This window comes from Semicossyphus pulcher, unplaced genomic scaffold (genome assembly GCF_022749685.1).
Source record: "Semicossyphus pulcher isolate SPU_LCO1_2020_fin unplaced genomic scaffold, fSemPul1.0.p SCAF_19, whole genome shotgun sequence".
Classification (NCBI taxonomy): Eukaryota; Metazoa; Chordata; class Actinopteri; order Labriformes; family Labridae; genus Semicossyphus; species Semicossyphus pulcher.
The window spans coordinates 16,130,449-16,151,898 of record NW_027211692.1 but is presented as its reverse complement, the minus strand read 5'-3'; the positions used below and the strand labels follow the sequence as shown (position 1 = coordinate 16,151,898).

The following is a 21,450-nucleotide window of genomic DNA, read 5'->3' as shown; positions in this document are numbered from 1 at the left end:
CTAACTCATCAATGTTTTTTTTCCCACTGATCTTTAAAGACCAGCTCCAGTCATGTCTTAAGACATATAAAATGCTCTGTTTAAAATAATCAGTTGTGTCTGATATGTTTTTTCTGGAAAATATGTTTAATTACCTTGTAAAAATCCTCCCAAGGCATCTCCTCCGTCTCCCTCATTAAAAATTCCCCAATCTGCATAGGCCCCGCCCACTCCGAAATTTCCAACCGCCCCCTCTGTCGCGAAAACAAAACATGTCACTGCCATCGTTTGGGGGAAACTTGTTGAAACTTAGCTAGCTTAAAATATAGTAATTCGTAGTAGTAACATTAACATTAGTAGTCGGTAGTGAGTTTGCAAAATTACAATGACGGTTACAGCTGGCTTGAGCAACACGGAAGTGGTTGCCATAGGTTGCACATAATGATGTGCATAGCGTTACCCCGTCCATTAACGGGATTGGCTCCTTAGGTCTGTGACATCACAAACCCTGCCAATCTGAAAACGTGTTGTTCAGCCTGTCCTTGGTACACTGCAGTTTAAAAGCAGACAGGCCCAGCAAATGGAGATAACTGCTTATGTTGTCCCTGATATGTCTTGTAGCACATGAAGAACACCACATGGAGATGTTCACAAGGTTAAACACTTGATCACTGGAGGGGGACTGTACTAACTTGTACAAAGAAGGAGGTGAATATTACCATATTGTATCTACAACATATCGCGCTTTGTACTGTTTCTTTTTGTTTTCCTTGTACATCAAATCAACAAAACATATAGGAAACATGACCCACTTAAAGTTCAAACTGCAGTAACTTGAACAGCCTGTGTCATGTATACACAACAGAAAGATAGACATAAAACAGAGGTCATCAAAAAGCATGTTTTCTCTTTCAGCCAAATCTTAACTCATCATTTTGACAATTTAACAAAGTTTAACGCTGCCAGGAATTTACTAATTCTCACTGACAATAACCCAAAATATCATTATATGAGTTAATGTATTAACCGAGGTTCGGGAGCAGGACCACGCCTACAATCATCTAACAAGCCAACTTATACCCAGTCATCCCACTCAACTCTGTTTATCTCAGATTCTTCAACCCACCCTTCCTTCCCTTCCTCTCATCCATCAACCCTCCTTCCTCATCCCTTCCTATTCAACTTTGTGTATCCTTCTCTCGTGTCTCTGTCCGACTCTAGGTACAGTCTGGGTCGAAACCTGCCTGAGACAAAACCCCCACTCTGAGTCACACTGTCCCGGTCGTCGGTGTTTCCTCTCAGACCAGCCTTACAGAAGATCTTCCCCCCTCCCCTCAATATACAGAAAACTGTTTCAACATATATGATTCCAGAACTTCCATTAAATATTTAAACATATATTGTTGTGGCGTGGTCCTTCCTCGTGAAAGAATAGTTAAATCAATTAAAGACATTGTTTACTATTCATACAAATAATACACCTGAAACATTTATTTACTAATAACGTATATATTTATTGAAAATATCTGCATGCCGCTGAAATTATGAATTATGAAAGTGTTTTTTTGTTATAGTCCACAGATAGTATTAGAGTTGTACTATGAAGCCCTCATAATCTATCAATGTAGTTAAATGATTATACACGGAGCCTTTTCTCTGTTTTATTTTTTAAAAAGTAAGCGCCAAAGTGTCATAAACACATTGATTTCAGCAATTGTCAGCAGCTCCCTCATAAACCATGAGGAGTAATTTTAGACGTGTCAGTAGCTGAAATGCGGTGAGGTCTGCTTTCTCTCAGGCTGTCTGTCTTCAGGGTCGAACAGTCTTTTTTTTCATGTGGGGAATTTATCACCAGTCTTCTGTTTTGTTTCATGCACATGTTTTATGTGGGGTTACCCAGCTTTGATAAATGAGCAGGGAAAAAAGTAATTCATTGAAACAGTCAATAACTGTCATCAAGGAGTCATATCAGTAACAGTAATGGACATGAACATAAATCATATGTAAGTATACAGGAAGAAGGACATTTCTGGCATACATCTCTGCTACTAAAAAACTCTTTTTTTTCATGAATGTTTTGAAAGTGGAAATCAGATCAGAGACGAGTAAAGAAAAGAAGGATAAGTTGAGGTTTTTAAACATGCATATCTCATTAAATTGTCCTTAAATGTGTCGCGAAAAGGTTTAAAACCTGATTTGAAACCAAAGTACAGCCAGGGATTGAGAGCTTACACAAAGTAGCCTACACCCACTTACTACTGTGCTTAAGCCAGAACGCATCCTGTCTCAAAGGGGCCCCTACCCGTGATCTGTTCTACACATTGCAGCCGATACTTGGCCGGCACCGCGCACCCAAAATAGACGGGAGATCCAGATAGGTGGGCTGAGAGTGAAAGAGAGAGAAAGTGAGAAAGTGAGGCATTGAGAGTGGGATGGAGGATAGTGTAACAAAAGGAAAGAGGAGCGGTATTGTGTGTCTGCAATCTGCACTCCTAATTCATTATGTGTGTGTGTGTTTGCCTAGATGTGTGTGTGTGTGTGACGTCAGTAAAGGTGCTCTTCAGAGAAGGCCCGTTATGTAATTGTAGGAAAGTCTGACCAGTAGTGACGAGACAATCTTGTTAAATAGCTGTCATTGACAGACTCACACACCCACACACACACCAACTGTAACATGAAGATACAGTATTAAACACTTTGACAGTTTAGTGCAGATAAAAATACATGCACAGCCCTGCGATGTGTCCATATAATGAAGTAAGAAAAACAGAGGTCCATACATGTCTATGAGCTGCAGTGGGCTGCAGAGAGTGCAGGCTTAGCCAACACAGTTATAAATAACTGGACGGCCTGCACCTTAAGACGGTTTTGTCTGGGTGGAGGGCACTCAGGGTTCAATGTAACCTGACAACTTAATCCCTTGTAGGAGACAGACAGAGGAAGACTGGTGATAGCATAGTCGTCTAGCATTTCCAAGCTACTGTTGCTTATTAGCACTCCGAGAGGAACAAACATTGGCTCTTTTTTGGGACACAGTTCAGCTTGTAATACACGTGTGCATACTGTGGGCACATTCACTTATAGACAGACACACATTGTTCGGCTCTACTTTTACACTCTCTCTCATGTTGCAGTAATAGGTTACTGTAACTTGAGTTCAAGTTTAGCTCTAGAAGGTGTCAAGACATTATGAGATTAAGAAAATAGTTTGGGGAAATAATTGTTTTCCCGCCAAGAGATATTATCATGATAGTAGTATCATGGAGTCTCTGCTAGTTTCCAAGCAAACTCACAGTTATGACTTTGGGAAGTCATCGCACCCAGCCATCAAATATTCTCACAACACCCACCCACAAAACTTCACCTGGGCTATAGAAAATACTGTAAACAAATAACACATATAACATGCTAAAAGGTTAGCTTACATTAAGAAGTTACCCCAACCAGGCTAGCTGTTTCCTCCCATTTGCAGTCTTAATATGCTAACCTAAGCTAATCAGCTACGTGCTGTATAACCGTGGATAAAACTACACCTTGGCCATAAAAATGAACATAAACAACTAAAAAGCGCTATTTATTTTTTTACCTTTTTACCCAAACCGGGCTAGCTGTCTAGTTCCATTTCAAGTTTTGCTATATTAAGCTAAGCTAATCAGCTGCATGTTGTAGAGGCCCATAAAACTGCACCTTGGCAATGACAAATGACTGTAAACAAATAACACATATAGCATGCTAAAAGGTTAGCTGACAGTAAGAAGTGCTATATTTTACCTTCTTACCGGAATCAGGCTAGCCATTTCCTCTCATTTCCAGTCTTGATGCTAACCTAAGCTGATCAGCTTACCTTTTTACCCAAATCAGGCTAGCTGTCTCATCCCATTTCAAGTTTTGCTGTGCTAAGCTAAGCTAATCAGCCGTGTGCTCCACCTTGGTCATAAAAAACACTGTAAAACATAAGTGACACAGGTGTAAGAGTGAGCTTACATAAGAATCGTTTTTATCTTTTTACCCTAACCAGGCTAACAATCTCATCCCATTTCCAGTTTTGCGGTGCTAAGATAGGCTAATCAGCTGCCAGCAGTACAACCCCGCATAAAGCTGCGCCTTGCCAATAAACAACTAAGACGTGTAAAAGAGTGAGTTTACAAATGCAATTTTTATACATTTTTACTTGAGTCTGGCATTTTCTCCTTATTTCCTGTCTTTATGCTAAGCCAAGGTAAGTGGTTGCAAGCTGTAGCTTCATACATTGATCAAATTATCAGTCCTTAATATCTGATTGGAGAATTATTGAACTAGAAACGTGAAAAAAAGTTTTTGTTACAGTTTTTGTGTTTGTTTGACATAACTGATCAACCGAATAAACACAGACACAGTGCCCAGTCCAGTGTTCCTGTAGTAGAAATGCAGACTTCACTTGGATTGCATGGGAATAATATGCAGTGGTTGGTCTGAGTATCGTGCAGTAGTTGTCATATATAGATGATGGTGTGTCGGTGTATAAAAATATGGATTTACATTGAGTTCGTTCATAAATCTGATTTAAAAAGCACATTTCAAACATACAAACATGCAGTATTATTAAGATATCACAATCGTTTTACAATAAGCTTACAGTAAGCAGTGAATGCAGGCCACCTCCACGCTTCCTCTAATTTTACTCAAGTGAAAAGTAGAAGCTGAACTCATCCTCTGGTGTCATCCTTTGGATGGGTGCCCGTGACCAGGAGCAGCCTTAGCTTCAGCAACCAAGAACACAGCTGTTACTAGTATTCATGGAAGGATGGATAAATGGATGGATGGATGGATAGATAGAGTGTGTGTGTGTGTGTGTGTATGTGTCTGTGAGTGCAGGCTGACCTTTCATTTCAGCTGCATGCGTCAACCTCACGATGGAATGGAAAATGTGTGTGTGTGTGTGTGTGTAGTATCTGGGCGTGTCCCCGCTCTGTGTGCATCTCACGCATACTTGAGGAAATTGTCAATAGTTGCTCACGAACAGACCAGGACGGGCTCAGTCTCGTCCGCCCCCCTGAGAGCACATGGTCCATATTAAAGCCCTTCAGATTCTGCCATCTCCCACAAGGGCGTGCTCACCGTAAGGTTCCCTTCCGTCAAATGTCTTCCTATTTCAGCGGCTGTCCTTGGTAAGGAAATGACATTGCGTTTGAAATAGTTCTTCTGAGTGGATAATCTCTCCCGGGAGTGTTAGCAGAGACTTCTGAGTTCACTGGGTTTGTGTTCATTCATGCAGAGTGTAACAGTGGACTGTGATACTGTAAGGCTGGGATCTATGCATTATTCACATAACTTGGTTTAGCTCCAGAGCTGCAGAGCATTACAGCCTGTCCTCCTTTTGAAAATATACAGTGCGCCTCAAAGTGGGGAGTTAAAATCAAACTGAACTGTGCGGGAGTTAGACAGCATAAGCTAATGATTTCTCATGGTAATTATCTAAAGTCCACATATATTATCTCTGTAAAACAACGGCTTAGAGATTAAAATTTGCCAAAAAAGATAACTGAGTCAGGTTGCTGGTGGGCTGCAGAGGGTAAATAGATTTAACTAATCTAAAAATATATATATATATCATAAGCAATATCATATGAGAGGGAGTGCTGTTATACTGATTATACTCTCAGCCGTGCTGATATTCAGTACAACAGCACGCCTTTTGTGTGATATAGCTTTTTAACAGCATACAGTAATAATAAGTAATAAGCAACAACAGAGAACTATTTTTTTTATTTGTCTATTCTATTTTATAGTCTGTTTGCTGGAACAATAATTATGTAACGTTAATTAACAGTATTTATAACACAGGAAGCGCAGTGACACACATAGTTAAAAGTCCCAGTGCCGTTATACACTATATCAGCGCTCATGGAATGTCTGTTATCCAATCAAGTTACTTAAATAACATAATGTATAGTTGACTTCAACTGTTTGTACCTTTATCCATCTTCTTTTAAACAGGTAGACGATTTGTCTTAAGATCCGTCCCAGGTTAAGTGCATCGAGGTCAGACAGGACGGCGGCTGGATTGCACCCGCCTAATCCCTTGACCTGGTCAAACCAACAGATTAAACCAGCTTGTTGGGGGAAATACTCAGGTTGATCCTGTCGCTCTCTGTTGGCTGCACTTCAATCACATTCAATATTTCGCTTCCCCTTTCTCCCATCCCCACTGGCCCGGCAGAAAAGGTCAATACGGCACAGTCGCATGGCTTGATCACTGCGCAGGACTACTTTAAACGATGAGTAATGATGACATTAGCACAGGCACAGGCTGGATTTTGTAATCGGATGACGTCATGGCATTTAGTACGAGACAAAAAAATCAGAAAAGGGGATAGATTAATGTGAGAGACAATGAAACAACGAGCCAGAGCTGTTCCATTAATGTAATCAAGCTGCCGGACAACAGAAGAGTAATTTAATTTGTTAATTTCAGTGTGATGTACCTCGGACACACCTGCCACTTTAGCATATTAACTGTTTAGTCAAAGGTCATTTATTTTTCCAGGAGTTTTAAAATTAATAGTTTAACTATAAACTAGAAAATCAAAGATCCGCTGTAAGATGATGATAGTAGCTTGTCTCTGTTGTGATTTTCACAGGGACGTTGTGATGCGAAGTGCTGATAGATAATTAAAGTTCAATACAAGAGACTGTGGGAGAGATAGTACAAAAGATTCGTACAAAACTAGTGGGTTTTGTACTTGTCATTAGCTAATATCAAAATGGGCATCAAAAGCGCACTGTGCGCCAAAAGCATTTTCATGCCTTGCGTGAAAAAATAGAAATGTGATGTCGTGCATCTTGCTTGTTTTGACTTTGCATGCTATAAAATGAAACGGTCAAAGGAAAAGGGTTTGTTGATGTGCCCATGTAGCAGCAATACTAAAAGACTATAATTCAAATATAATACAAAGACTTCCGTCACAAAGTGCAGTATGGAAGAAAAGTCTTTGTAGATTCTCTCGTTTGTTTTTAACGAGATGAGAATCTCCTGTTTAATAATGTGTCTGTATACGGGCCTCTTTCGTATTCTGTTTGTCGTGCATGTCCTAGAGAGAGAGAGAGAGAGAGAGAGAGAGAGAGAGAGAGAGATCTGGATATCTTATTAGATGCTGAAAGCAAACAGTAGGATTAGATCTACACAGGTCTGAGTGGTCTATTAGGTCAATCAGCTCTATTAGATCGCTGCATTGTCAAAGGAGGATTTGCTTTATCTTTGTCAGTGTCTCATCAAAACTAGACTGTAGGTCACTGCTGACACCATTTAAAACTCACAGCCAATTGGATACGAGACGGTACATAACCTCTTATAATTAACCTCTTGCTCAATAACGCAGCCATTGAATTTAAAGAGGTGAAGGAGGCTAAAATAGGATGCTTAAAGTATAATTAGTGTGACAAAGTTTTTCTGTTAAGGTCTGCTGATGAGTACTGCTGCAAATTATTCTTCAAGGATGTGTACTCTCTGAGACATGTTCGTTTCAGAGGGTGTTTACTTGACTCGTACTTTTACACAGACATGTAAATATGTATATCTGAGTGAAATTGTGGGTATTTGTGACTAAAGGTATAATAAGTAGGATTTTCCTAGAAAAATAAAATATAGACTTTTACAAATATAATATGATATAAATCATCACTTATGGGCCTCGATACATGTGTGTTGGTGAGTGTGTGTGCAGACCCTTGTGAGACCCTTCCCTCTGCATCTATTCTGTTGTTTTGCTTTGCACAGGACGTTTTCAGGAGGGGCGCAGTTGTGGTTCCCTGAGCCAATCACAGCGACCAAATCAGCAACTGGGCTCCATTCAGACCGGCGGACATTGGCGAAAGAGCGGTGCAGAGTTGGCCTTCTTTCTGTTGGATAGGTAGGTGCCTCAAACCGGGTGGGACAAGCTAACCGGCGGTTAGCATGCTAGCGCAAAGGTAACCGGTAGTTAGCATGCTTGTGCAAAGGTTAACCGGCGGTTAGCATGCTAGCGCAAAGGTAACCGTGATGCTGTCGGTGTTCGCTCGGCGAGGTGGGCGTGTTTTTTGCACGAGAGAGTGAGAGTGAGCTTCTGGTGGCGAAGAGCCCAGGAGGAGGGGGCCAGATTGAATGTGATGTTGACAAAATGCAAGGAAAAATCCTACTTATTATACCTTTAAAGTTATTATAGTATATAAGATATACTAATATACTAAGATATAGTAATAACAGATATTTAAAACATTATTTAAAGGATGCACCTAAAATTATAGTGAAACAGCATCACCTTGATTTCCTTGAAGATTAACTCTGCTGTCTGCTGTTTAATAATATATATGTCTGTATGGCCTAGAATTTTCCCCTATAGCCAGCTGGTAACCCTGGGTAACCCAGCTCATGTGATTGTGTGAACTGTGGAGGTGGCTGTGTCAGCGACCATGCTGTGAGCGTGTGTGTATTTATGTGTGTGTTTGTGTGTATAATCACTCCACTTTATTATTCCCTTCTTGTTGCACATTACAGCCCTTGATCTAATATTTCCTGAGCCACCTTTACAAATACTGTGTGCATAAGGAAACAGAGAGCCGGTTTGTGCAGTGTGAGTGTGTTTACGTGTCGTGTGCATTTGCCCTTTGTCCCGGCTGCTATGTGTTCTGGTATGTAGCTAAAGGTCGGGGCCAGGCAGAGAGCAGGACGGCAGGGGCCCGGTCAGGGGGAAGAGCCGCACAGCCAAAGGCCAGCAGCCTCGGATTAGGACGGAGCCGCAAATATCGGAGTACAACAATGCAGATCCTTGTGCATAGGCTCAAAGATTACTGGCTATAGAATGCAAGAGGAAGTAATAAGTTAGGGAGTATTTATAATTTCCCTCTACAGAGGCTGCATTAGGCACAAAGTGAGGGTAATTTAAGAGCAGCAGCTGATGTGTGCTTGTGCCCACAGCTAATGTGAGCTAATGTGTCATGCCAGAAACTTCACAGGACTCCAGTGCAGGCTGGTACTGAGGATTCTGCAAGTCAGGACAGCTCGAGCACACACACACATACACACACACACCTACAGTTAATGAGCTATCCAGCACTACTCCTATTGGTCAGAAGAGGTAATGCAGGGTCAAAAGTCTCCCGTCGCAGTGCTGTACAGAACAGTGAGTCTCACCTTTGACCTTTTATGCTTGGGCTTGTCGCCAAGGAACGCTTTACAAATCAGGGCTGTGTGTGCCTGCATGATGAGGCTGGATTTTCACAATAAAAGGGAAAATAGCGGGGATATCACTTCTTATTCGAGATCCAGGCTTCTCCCTGTTCAATAAATATGTAAACACTGTTAGGTATGTGTCATTTTGTTGTGATATTGTCTGTTTCTTCTTTAATCCATCCGTGGACTAACATCGTCATTGTCTTGTTGACTCACAGCAGAAGTACGTAAGAAGCTGTTGGGAGGCTGCCATTTGTTATACAATCTTTTCAGATCTGTGGCCTACAGGGAAATTTAAGCACAGAAATATGTGCTAGTGGAACATTACAAAGGTTGGAAACAATTTCATGAACACCTGTATGATGTAGTGGTGGTATAAAGATATCGGTACAGGACCTGAAGACTCTCACTGAAGAACAACTTTGCATTTTTAGGAGCACAGGCACGCGGGTGATTGTTCAAATTCCACATCTGTAATCTATGAATAAAGGTTGTTTGCACAGCTTTCCTCCATTTTGGCCACTTTGATAAATAACATACACACACACACACAGTTTGAAAAGTTGAATATAAGATCCAAATATGAAATCCTTGAGCCTGAGGGATACGACTGGCCTGACTGAACGTCTGCCATCTCGCTTATCCTTCTCAAATCTTTGTAGGAAATACAACGGACGGTCTGGAAATCGTAAAATCTGACTTCCTAATCTGGTTTAATGGATGAATAAAAAAGAGTAATTCTTCATTCATTATGAATGATACAGTTTGGTGAATCCCGAACATCTACCCTGTCGAGGTATCTTTTAATTGGTTCGTAAACTCAAACACTGATTCAGCTAAATTGCACAGATCGCGCAAGGCCTAATTTGACAGCAAAAGAAAAGTTGCGTCAAAAAACTGAAAATGCAAGACTGTATAATCACTATTATTAACCTGACTTTTGAAGCCATGTGTTGGTACAGGTAATTGAACACCTGCCTGTGTCACTTTTCAAGGGTTGTGTGCAAACTGTTATATAACCCACAAATTTCACGCTGGATGAATTTATATGCACCTGTTCAGACAAGCTGTTATTAACCTATGACTCAGGGCGTAATCATGAACAGTATTCAGTGTTACTGCTATGACGTACATCAACATACTGCTGGATCAATTCAAGTCAGGAAAATATTTACGAGTGTGTTTGCGTGTAAGAATGACGGTTGAGTTGAGGTGAGTTTCTGTATTGTTGTTCATCAAAGCGTAAACATGCAGCACAGAGGAGCACTAGAGTAGTAGGGCATCACATATATCTGATAAGTAATGTATTCATGAAGACAATAGCAGCTGGATCCCGAGGCCTGTTTGTGCCACACTTATGGTGTCTGATGCCTGATGGGAGCAGCTGGAACGTACTAATGAAAGAATGGACAGAATCAAAGCCACTTATTTACATACAGTATAACATAAATATTTAATATTAAAGCTCCTGTGAGGAGTTTTTTCACTGGTTATGAAACAGACTGAAATTAATTCTGATTACTGTATATGAAAAGCAAACCAGACCATCAGCGACAAGACTGATTATTTCTATGTAGGTATATTAAATGCCTGAAACTGCTGGTTGGGGGGGTAGGTGTCAGACGAAGGAGTTAACTGCACGCTGCCTTTGTTTACATTGAGCTGAAATTTAAAGGGAGTGATACGTATGACTGTTAAAGAAAGCAGGATGAGATGTTTTTGTTAAAAACCACCACTTAAGCATAAACAGGACAAAATCAGCAAAGAGATAAGAGGTACGGCTTTGTCCACAGGGGGTGCCAAAATCAACACAAACCAAAAGTTCCTCACAGGAGCTTTAAGTTGAGAGCAGTTTTGAAAAATAATGAGACCATAGCATCTTAGAGCACATGTTATATAACTGCGTATGTTAAGTTTTCCTGTTCCAAACTAAAGATTGGTGTTACTTAAAACCTAACCCCTAATTTTAGTCTTGAAACTTATGACTTATGTTGACTCAAGTGACTGATTAAGTCCAGTCACATAAATATCAGAACAATCAGTGACATTTTGAAAGATAGAGTGACTTCCTGTCTTTAAAACTCCTGAAATTCATTTCTATAACAAAAAAAGTGCAGATGTAAGGAAGAAGCACGATCTGCTACTAATCCCTACATTTACCCAGAAGCAGAGTTGTTCAGATAGTTGCGTAGAAATGTGACATTTCCAGAGAAGCGTCTATGTTTTTTCCAGGTAAAATATTCGATCAGAATAACTGAAAGTCCAGACTTCATATTGATGTCTAACTGAAGTCAGATTCCTTAAAAAAAAAAGGTCTGTTTTACATTCTTGGACTTCTCAGACCAAAAGGACCGAAGCAAAAATCGTTGCATAACTTAGCCAAAGCAGAGAATGATTAAAATTCTCCACTGAAGATTCGAGGAATTCTGTTATGCACATTTTTGATGTGTGCGTGTATAAAACAGTATGTGTCATCCATATTTCCAGCTGTGGGTACAGCCTGCGGGCAGCAGTGTGCGCAGAAATTTTCTCGGAGAGACTCATCAAAGTCGTTGTGTTCAGTTTGTGTGTGGAGAAACAGGGTGGGGCAGAGAGTGTGCAGAATATCTGTGCATTTGACTTTAGACCAGAGTGAAGCAGGAAGTTTAAGTTTATACTTGGAGTGTCCAAGAATAATGAATATATGAATGAAAAATAAACGTATGTAAAGCTGCGCAAGTACATTTTTTGTTCTCATAATGATCAAATAACTACATGTATGTGAGAGCTGTTAGTCGGATAGGCTGACATGGATGACAAGGCATGTTAATATTTAAATTGTTGCCATTAGTAACCAAGAAGTTGGTTGGTTGGTTGGTTCATTCGTTGGTTTCCCGTTGGTTTGTTCGTTCGATTAAAGTTTGATGTTAAACATTTGGCCCATGCCACGTGGATGACAAGGCAGCACCAGTTATGCAATATCAAACATGAAAAATGTTAAGATTGTCACCAGCCTTGTTTTGCTGCCCCCAAGTGGAACAAAAATAATGAATACATACTCAAGTATAAGAAAAATTAAGCCTAACAAGCTCAACTAACAAACGTTTAGTTAAGTACTCAGTCGAAGACAGCAGGCCTCTGTTGTTGTTAGGTGGATTGCATTTATTGATGATTGAACACATATGCTCACTTTCTGTAAAATACTGATGGGTAGTTAAACTTTCTGTATAAAAGTCATCATGTTTTTTATGCATATTGTAGGTTTAACAATGTCAGTCTGCAAAAAAGGAAGAAACTCCATCAGCTGATTAGACGTGGTTGAATAAGACTCCCAACCTTTGCACACTGACCCCCACACTGCTCTTATTGCACCATCTCTTCCTTTTAGATCTGCAAGGTCAGCTCTGCATGTCAGTCTGACAGACAGAGAGAAGGAAGGACTTTCTCGCTCTCTTTGTTCCCACAGCAGAGGCACAAAGGTTTACACATTCATAAACATTATGCTATGTGCGTGTATGTCGTGCGTCATGGAAGCAGCCCTCCCCCATGCGTTATGTATATGAATGAATGGCTTCACACAGGGAACAGCTCCTCCTCAGGAAATCCATGACTGTACTTTCCAGAAATAGAGTATGACTTGCTTAAAGTGGAACTAATGCATCAGCGACGGGGTTTCCAGCAGGGCTAAATATGATGGAGGCCAGGGTGTACCTACTGCTGCCTGTAGCTGAACCTGTTCTCGCAGTGAGTGTGTGCATGCAGTTCAGCAAGCAGGCACATTCAATTTCCCACGCTACACTGTACATGCAGCAAATTCTGATGTGCATGCACGTATGCACCCAGAGAGGTGTAGGCGGTCTGACGCAAGTGTAATGAGTCACGTTGACACAAAGCCTGAGTTACAATACACACCACTGCCATAGTATTATGTCTCCAACAGGTGGGAGACATGATGCAGCGAGGATGGAGGAAAAAGGATCAGAGGTGACAACTTTTAATCATTAAAGCAAGAAAGTATTCAGCGCAAGCCACTTTTTTCAGATATGGGTTGGATGGATGGAAGAGAAAAAATCAGAGAGGAGGAAGAGGATACCTGTTTTTTTTAATGATTTAAGATGTCAAAAGGCTTTTGCGTATGAATCCACAGCCTCTGCCTCCTCCCACCAAAGGTCAAAATTTGTCAGTTTCTGTGACCCTTAAAGGTCAAAAGTCCAGTCACATTCAGATGTTTACGTAGCACTGTGTCACATATATTATAAATGTCTCAAAAGGGCTTTAAAGTTCCATGTGAGCAACACCTCCACACAGTCCTAATATGATCAAAAAGAGCCTGGACGACCTCCTGCTGCGCTACCGTCCTCGTCCACAAGAGGGCGTGAAATCTGTTCCCTGCCTGTGCTTGGATCTCTGCCAAGTACATACCAAACTGTTGCCCAATCCTGTTTGTCCCATCAGTGGAAAAAAAAAAGTCCAACTTGACAGTATGTTGCAGCATTTTTCAAGGGTAAAGAGGCCTTATTTGAGTAGAGATAAGGAAGCAGCCTCGCCTGATAACTTCACGGTGAAATACCTTTTCTTCCTCCGCGTTCACAGACCAAACACAAAGCTGTAAAGTTATACAATTGTGAGGACTGCCAAGATGCAGTTATGGGGTTTTCTATTTGTGCAATTAGTGCAGAATAAGGCATTAACACCGGGTAATGTTAGGGAATAATTGCCCTCTCAAACTGTTTGCAGACTTTGTTAGCAAACACAACAGGGGCCTTGGATTGCTCACACAAACACGCATGCACGCACACGCACACACACGCTGTCCAGATGGGAGCCAGATGTTTTATAGACAAGGTCAAGGAGTCCATACGCTTATTGTCTGCTGCACCGTTTCTTAGTATTCTCTGAGTTGTTCAGATCCCCACATCCACATAAATCCAGGAAATTTCCTCTGGAATGGAAAACATGTTCTACTCGCACACATCTATTTGTGTTTCTTCTCTCTCTCTCCCTCTCTCTCTCTCTCTCTCTCTCACACACACTTATTCTGCTCTCATGGTACATTCAACACTCTGACATGTTCGCCTACGAAATAAAAACAACCACTCCCTCCAAAATCTGAATCCACTTCCTGTCACTCTGACTCCTTATTGTCCTTCTTTCTGGATGTTTCCGGGCTCTTTCAGAGAAAATGCTGATGATGATGACGGACACACAAAGCGACAGAGAGATGATGAAACACAAGGAGAGGAGGAGAACTTTCTAATCTCATTATACCTAAACTAATCCATTTGAGCAACACCTCCAAGTAATCCATACCCTGCTACACATGTTGTACCCCGCACATCATAGACAGAGACATTTAATATTTACATGCATGGTAATAAAAGGTGATCAATAAAGAGAAAAAGATGTCGGACGTGCAGGATACGCTGCTGCTGGGCTCAGAGGGGATAAAGAAAACCATCCTGCATGGAGGAACCGGAGACATCCCGAAGCTCATCACTGGGGCAAAGGTACTGTCGGCCTGATGTGCTTTATTTACATTTCATGATAAGTTTATTATAGTACTGATTCACTGGAACTTCACACAAAATAAGCCTTTATAATGTATTTAACCAACTTAGCTCTCATAAAAGTGTTGTATTTCTGATAAATAGCAGCTGTGCCTTTTGGTTTGTTTGGATCTGTTACAGAGGATTCTTAAAGATGTATCTCACAAGGCTAGTTTTAAAGGTGTAAACCTAATTAGAAATACTATGCAAGATATAATGTATAACCGTTTCGAGTCAGGGTCCTGATTGTGTGATTAGAGCTGCATTCCATAGCAACAGTCTGTTCTTCATAGCAACCACTTTGGCGATGCGAGAACCATCATCGTAACTTTTGCATACTCACTACTGACTACTAACGTTAACGTTACTACTACTAATTATTACATTTGAAGCTAGCTAAGTTTCAACAAGTTGCCGCTAAACGATGGCAGAGACGTGTTTTGTTTTTTAATTTGCATAGTGGGCGGGGTCTATGGAGATTCATGAATTTTTAATGTGTGAGAAGGAGGAGATGCCTTGGGAGAATTTTTACAAGGTGATTTAACGTATTTTGCAGAAAAATCATATCAGACACAACTCCATCCAGGAGAGGCTGATAGAGTATCACTCAATACGCCTTTATCGAGAACAGTATATTCAGAGCTCGATCGATACACGCTGACCCCTCTGCATCCAGTTTGATGAATTAGTCTAACTTGAAGAACGGTCTTATTTAATGTGTACGATTATTTTTTTTAATAGAGAGAATCACTTTGAATCACGTCAAATTAGAAAAGCAGTATCATCATTTCTTGGAGAGTTTGTATTCTTTCCGTCTTTACAGCCCCTAAAGTTTCCCTAACTGTGTGAACTAATGACATCATCTTACATTCATTAAATCTCTCCTGACCTGTGTTGGCCTTGTGTAAGAGGTCGCTTTTATTTTGAAATATGGGAGAGTCTTGTGAATGAGCAGTTTTTGCATCCCAGTGTGGACATCACTTTCCTTGGATGTTACACAACCACGCAACCTTGGCATGTCTGTCCTTCATCCTGTCTGGATGTCTGTCTGTCTGTCTGTCTGTCTGCTGTGTTAAATAACTGATCTGTGTGAAGCTTGTGACATAACGTTTTTATTGAGTCTGATGTTGATTTGCGGTGACTCCCCTTTTCAGAAAAACATGTTTTGACTTGAGACAACTTTTTCTCAAGCAAATAAACTTGATCGGCAAAGTGATCACCTGCATTTCCGGCACCATCTTTATGGCCTTTCTGATAACTATGCCATTTTGTGTGTCCATTTTTAAAGTTGGCACAAGCAGACTTTATGTTATCCTTTTGTATATGGTTCTCTCCAGGTGACGTTCCACTTCCGCACCCAGCTGTGCGACGATGACCGTACGGTGATTGATGACAGCAAGGTGGTGGGGACGCCAATGGAGATAGTGATCGGCAACATGTTCAAACTGGACATCTGGGAGAGCCTGCTTGCCTCCATGAGGATCGGGGAGGTGGCTGAATTCTGGTGTGACATCGTTGTGAGTTTCAATGGTCCCGGCTGGTTTGTGTTTTAATCTGTTTTTGTGTTACCGTGGTTTCTTGTTTGCTTGTTTTTAAGCACAGTGCATTAATGTGTGTTTGTACTAATCTCTACTTTTTACTGAGTGACATCACACTGCAGGTGTGGACTCTGGTTTCAATTATAGGCGACTATACAACAGAATAAGACGTGTTTTATGTGCTCACAACTTTCTAAACTAAATCAACAGGCTATCTAAAGTATAAACCCTTACATAATATTAATATAAGTGGTTAATAACAAACATACATGAATTAAAAACACTGCCTCAGGGAAATCTGACTCACTTCCAGTTGAGTTTCACTTTAAAATTCCCTGAATATTTTCAATCTGAGTAATGTTTTGTGGTTATGTTTCTGCGTGACCACTTCCTGTTGTGCAAGCTGCTGTCCCATACAGATTCCTGATACATAAAATACAGTATAAGCCCCTATAGCAACAACAAACATACTTCCACTGAGTATGTATGTGCATCTTATGTAATCTATAATGTGTCATGTCTGCTCTGTGTCTGTGACTGTGTGTGTGTGTGTGTGTCAGAGACAGATGGGTTGAGGCGCACTGTCGTTAATCTGCAGCCGCCTCACTTTTCCCTAATCGGCTCTGATTCCTGCTGAATCAGCACGACTGCGTCCCCTCCTCTCTGATTAGATTTGATGGGGCTTACAGCATTTATTCACTCCTCAGAACAACACGGCTGCACCACACGCTGCGCTGCAAGTAATGTGCAGTACCACTAACATCCAGTAGGGGGCAAACTTGCCTTGTTAAACCGAGGGAACCGAGAGATCATGTTGATGTGGATAACAACTTATTTAAATGACTAAAAATGCTACATACTTTATTCTCTTTACTTTTTTGTTATGCTAGAATGATAATGGGAATAATAAGTATTTTACTTGAATTATACTTTGCTGGTCCACACACAATATAATGCATGTCTACCCTTTCTGACGGAGGTATCACTCCTATGATTCTCTACCTGAGGAAACGTCCATCTTTTCTTTAAAGTGGCTTTTTGGGGATTTGATTTTTCTTTGGATTTAAGGGTATAAGGAAAAAGGGTGTGATATGCTGTAAAGACTAATATTTGGCAGTATAAATAAAATTGATGAAAAATTATTTCTATAAATTGTTGCTGTGTGGTTTAATTGGTGATTTAAATTAGTCTCTGTATGCTTTATAGCAAAAACTAGCTGTAGTAATGTCATTCAGAGAAGAATTTGCAGCCTGCACTTACACGACAGTAAGGCATTACATGCAAGTTGGTCATTTTGGACTTTCGGATCATCCTTATCATTTAATAAATCTGTCTTAAAGGTACCTTTTTGTGATCTTCTCTCCTCTCCAGCACACTGGCGTTTATCCACTTGTGTCCAAGAGTATGCGGCGCATTGCAGAGGGCAAAGACCCGGTGGACTGGCACATCCACACATGCGGTATGGCCAACATGTTCGCCTACCACAGCCTCGGCTACGACGACCTGGACGAGCTGATGAAGGAACCGAAGCCTCTCTACTTTGTCCTGGAGCTGCTCAGGGTCAGAAAGAACAGAAATTACCTCATTAGTTTATGTGGATCTGTGTCAAAAGGGGAAAGAAATACATGTGTTTGTAGTAACATGTTAGTGGGGGTGAGAGCGGCAGGACTGTTCAATGACAATCTATGTGTGTGATTGACAGGTGCAGCAGCCCAGTGAGTACAACAGGGAGTCGTGGGCTCTGAGCGATGAGGAGAGGTTGAAGGTGGTTCCCGTGCTGCACGGCCAGGGGAACAAGCTCTACAAACAGGGACACTACCAGGAGGCCACACAAAAGTACAAGGAGGCCATCATCTGCATAAAGAATGTGCAGACCAAGGTGAGGGCTTCAAATCCAAAATAAACAATTTAATTTGCTTCAAAAAAAAAGTACAATATGTATAGGCATGGATCGGCTTTCTAATTCAGGAGAAGGCGTGGGAGGTCCCGTGGCTGAAGCTCGAAAAGATGGCCAACACGTTAACGCTCAACTACTGCCAGTGTCTGCTGCGCATGGAGGAGTACTACGAGGTCATTGAACACACCAGCGACATCATCAACCAGCACCCAGGTTTGTGTGGCTCTACCGTGATGGAGCGAGGGGTTATGTAGACATTTTTAAAGCAGACAAACTGCAGCCAGTTGATATATGAGTGTGGAAGACTGTCGTGCTGAGTTAGCATTACAGCCTCACAGTTTATTCAGCCTTTAATAAGATGGGTATGTTTTCACTGCACGGTTTTTTATGGTAGCTGTAAATGTATGCTTCATAAAAGTCTGACCCTAAAAAGAGCCTGGGCCTGATCATCAGCATGCATAGTCTATCCCTGTGTAAGTTCATAGATGCACACGTGACTCAAACTAAGGTGTGAAATGTATTGGTCCTCCAGGTGTAGTGAAGGCTTTCTACCTGCGAGGTAAGGCCCACATGGAGGTGTGGAACGAGGCGGAGGCCCGGCAGGACTTCAGCAGGGTGCTGGACCTCGACCCCGGCATGAAGAAGGCCGTCAAGAAGGATCTGTCTGTGCTTAACATGCGCATGGAGGAGAAGAACCAGGAGGACAGGGACAAGTACAAGGGCATGTTTTAAACAGGAGAGGCTGCTGCAGAGGCCGGAGAATCAGAGGAGCGGCGGGATAAAGAAGAATTGTTAAAGTTGTTAAATCTAATAAAGGGATTTAGGTATGAGTAATGATTACAGAGTTGGTTTAAAGGTATAGTACGCTTATTCTTCTTTTTTAAAGAGACAAAAATGAGAAAGTAAACACTTCCTCGTGTCTGTACGCAAAAGTGTCTTCATCACCCTGGAGGAGAGTCTTGACCGATTTTTAAGAAATAACTTATTAAACTGTGAAGTCAGTTATAATTGTCTATGTGTTTAGATAATCTAATAAATACAATTATATACAACTTTATTAATCCCTGAGTGAGACATATGATGGTTATGTGTCCATCTTACTACTTGGTTTAAAACCCAGGTCAACATACACACATAGAACAGGAAGACAAACCCGGGTAATCACAAAAATGAAACAATTAATGGCTTTAAACTGGAATCACTAATGCATATTTGAATATATAAATATAAATGTGCAAATATACGTGGACAGAACTAGGTTTAACTTTCCCTATACTTATAATATTGCAGTGCTTTGTAATTGTGGTCTGTGTGATTTGCTTCGGCCCAGAGTGAATCATCTAAACATCTGCTGGATGGATGTCCATTAAATGTGGGTTCAAATGAAAACTGAGAGACTCAGTAATGTCATATAAAAGCTGCTCGCTGTAGTTTCCAGGATGTTTATGAAACAGGAGACAATAGGGCCTATATTATTCTGCGGATTCCAATGCATGAGAAAAGACTGAAACAGAGCAGCCACCTTTCAATCAAAAGAGACATGTGGTCAGCTCTATCAGTTCCTCTGAAAACTCATGCGGAGTACCGCAGTTGCAGTAACTGCTTCTGAGGAATCTCAAGTGAAGACGTCCAGGAAGATCAAAGCACCTGCCTTTTTCCATTGGCTCTTTCAACCTCTGTATTATTGCTTCATGAATGGTGCTCCATCATCTTATAACTTCATAGGAACTTCCTTTATTTTAGAAAATCAGCCATCAACCACTGACATAAATTGCAAGAAGTTGATGAAGTGGATCAGTTGGATTCTTATGTTAAAATATATCCCCATTCAAATGTTATGTGAGCTAGCAGCACCACCATCATTGTAGTTTTTTAAGGAATATGTCACACTTAGCCACTTTATTCCCTAAATAAAGCTATGCTGTTTCTTCAGTCGTTGCCACAGTGGCTAGTAGTATGAAATAACATCAAGTAACTTCTCTTGTAAGTCTTGTAACCACCCCAACCTTCCACAAGGTGGGGCCCTGACCACAACTATTCTTGTTTTACCCTGAACCATGTTGGAGAAATCCTCCTGAGCCCTGAGCTGCATTCTCATTTTCATGAGGAGTCGAGGGGCTCGTAAAAATAAATGATAGTGTTGAATCTGCTGCTTGGCTCCTTTGTTTGTTCCTCTTTTACGTTTAGGATTAGCTAACTGCAAAGTGTTACAAAGTACGGCAGGACAGAGCTTTACAAGGAGAAGAAAAATATGAAAGGAAAAAGTGGGCGTTTAATGCAAAGGGGATCAAATATGAGATCAATAGCGTGACATCATACTGAGAGCTCAGTTTCATTCAGGGAATCCCCTCACATAATTTTCTGCACAGCCCCCCCATCACTAGCTCAGGTCACAGTGCAGCGTAGCACTAGTCACTCAGGGAAATGAGGCTGACGCTAATGCACCAGTCTAATGATGAGAGGAATCAATAAGCGCAGATCAAAGGGAAAAAGCCCACAGAGCATCGTGATTAAACATTCAGGCTGTAGCATCGAGTCCTTTACGAGCCCCTCTACTAATGCAGAGTCCTGTCTGACATGAGGCGAGTAAACAACGAGACTAAAAACTGTGTTTAAGACATGATATGCATTTTTTTGCTTTTTTCTAGTCAAACATTTGATTTGATTTGAATTTAACACCTGAATATCAACAGTGCTGTTTAAAAAGGACTTAGAGAGAGTTGGTTTACGGTGCCGTGTTGTGCCGTTTTATATTAAAACCCAGCAGGTCCACAGTGAATTCTGCATAGCAGCACAATCCTCCGCTGGCTCTCCTCCACAAACCACTGGTGAGGATGTGGAGGAGAGGGGAAGAAAGGGAGGAGGAGGAGGAGAAGAAGGAGAGGGGGGGCTCCGCGCCAGACTGTCCTGCTCCGGTATGAGATGCGTCAAGCTAGCCAGAGGGAGACAATTAGATACCGGAAGTAGGCAAAGATAGTCGTTTCCAATTTTAAAATGATTTTGCGTTTTTGTCATTACTGTTAAAATGATTAATGTAGTTTGGGTTATTTTATTTATTCAGAAACACCCCATTTTTGTACTGAATCTCTGTCACTTAAATAGTTTTCATTTTTCAAATAGCTTAAATTAGGAGTAATTTGAGGTTCAGTGCCTGGCTTAAGGGTATGTTTAAAAAAAAATGTTTTGGGCCAGCACATCTATAATTACCAGCCAATCTGCTTTCCAACCTGCTTTTTAAGCCTTTTGTGAAGAAGCCATACGGGCTATACAGACAACATTTACAGTAATAGAGATGATATAAAAACACAGAATATTTACTTATTA

The 21,450-nt window shown here is 41.0% G+C and overlaps 1 protein-coding gene across 1 annotated transcript; it reads left to right on the top strand.

Moving 5' to 3' along the window:
* The first annotated feature begins 14,547 nt into the window (after window positions 1-14,547).
* aipl1 (aryl hydrocarbon receptor interacting protein-like 1) lies at window positions 14,548-18,858 on the top strand. The gene is made up of 6 exons (XM_069668970.1): window positions 14,548-14,652; window positions 16,029-16,208; window positions 17,601-17,789; window positions 17,932-18,108; window positions 18,198-18,339; window positions 18,659-18,858. Exons 1-6 carry the CDS (start codon window positions 14,548-14,550, stop codon window positions 18,856-18,858), a joined length of 993 nt encoding a protein of 330 aa, XP_069525071.1.
* The last annotated feature ends 2,592 nt before the right edge of the window (window positions 18,859-21,450 follow it).

Bases quoted from the DNA above. Each gene is read 5' to 3' on its own strand.
- aipl1 (XM_069668970.1), top strand. From the start codon at position 14,548: ATGTCGGACGTGCAGGATACGCTGCTGCTGGGCTCAGAGGGGATAAAG. The intron at 14,653-16,028 runs GTACTGTCGGCC...GGTTCTCTCCAG, and splicing joins AGCTCATCACTGGGGCAAAG to GTGACGTTCCACTTCCGCAC. The intron at 17,790-17,931 runs GTCAGAAAGAAC...TGTGATTGACAG, and splicing joins TTGTCCTGGAGCTGCTCAGG to GTGCAGCAGCCCAGTGAGTA.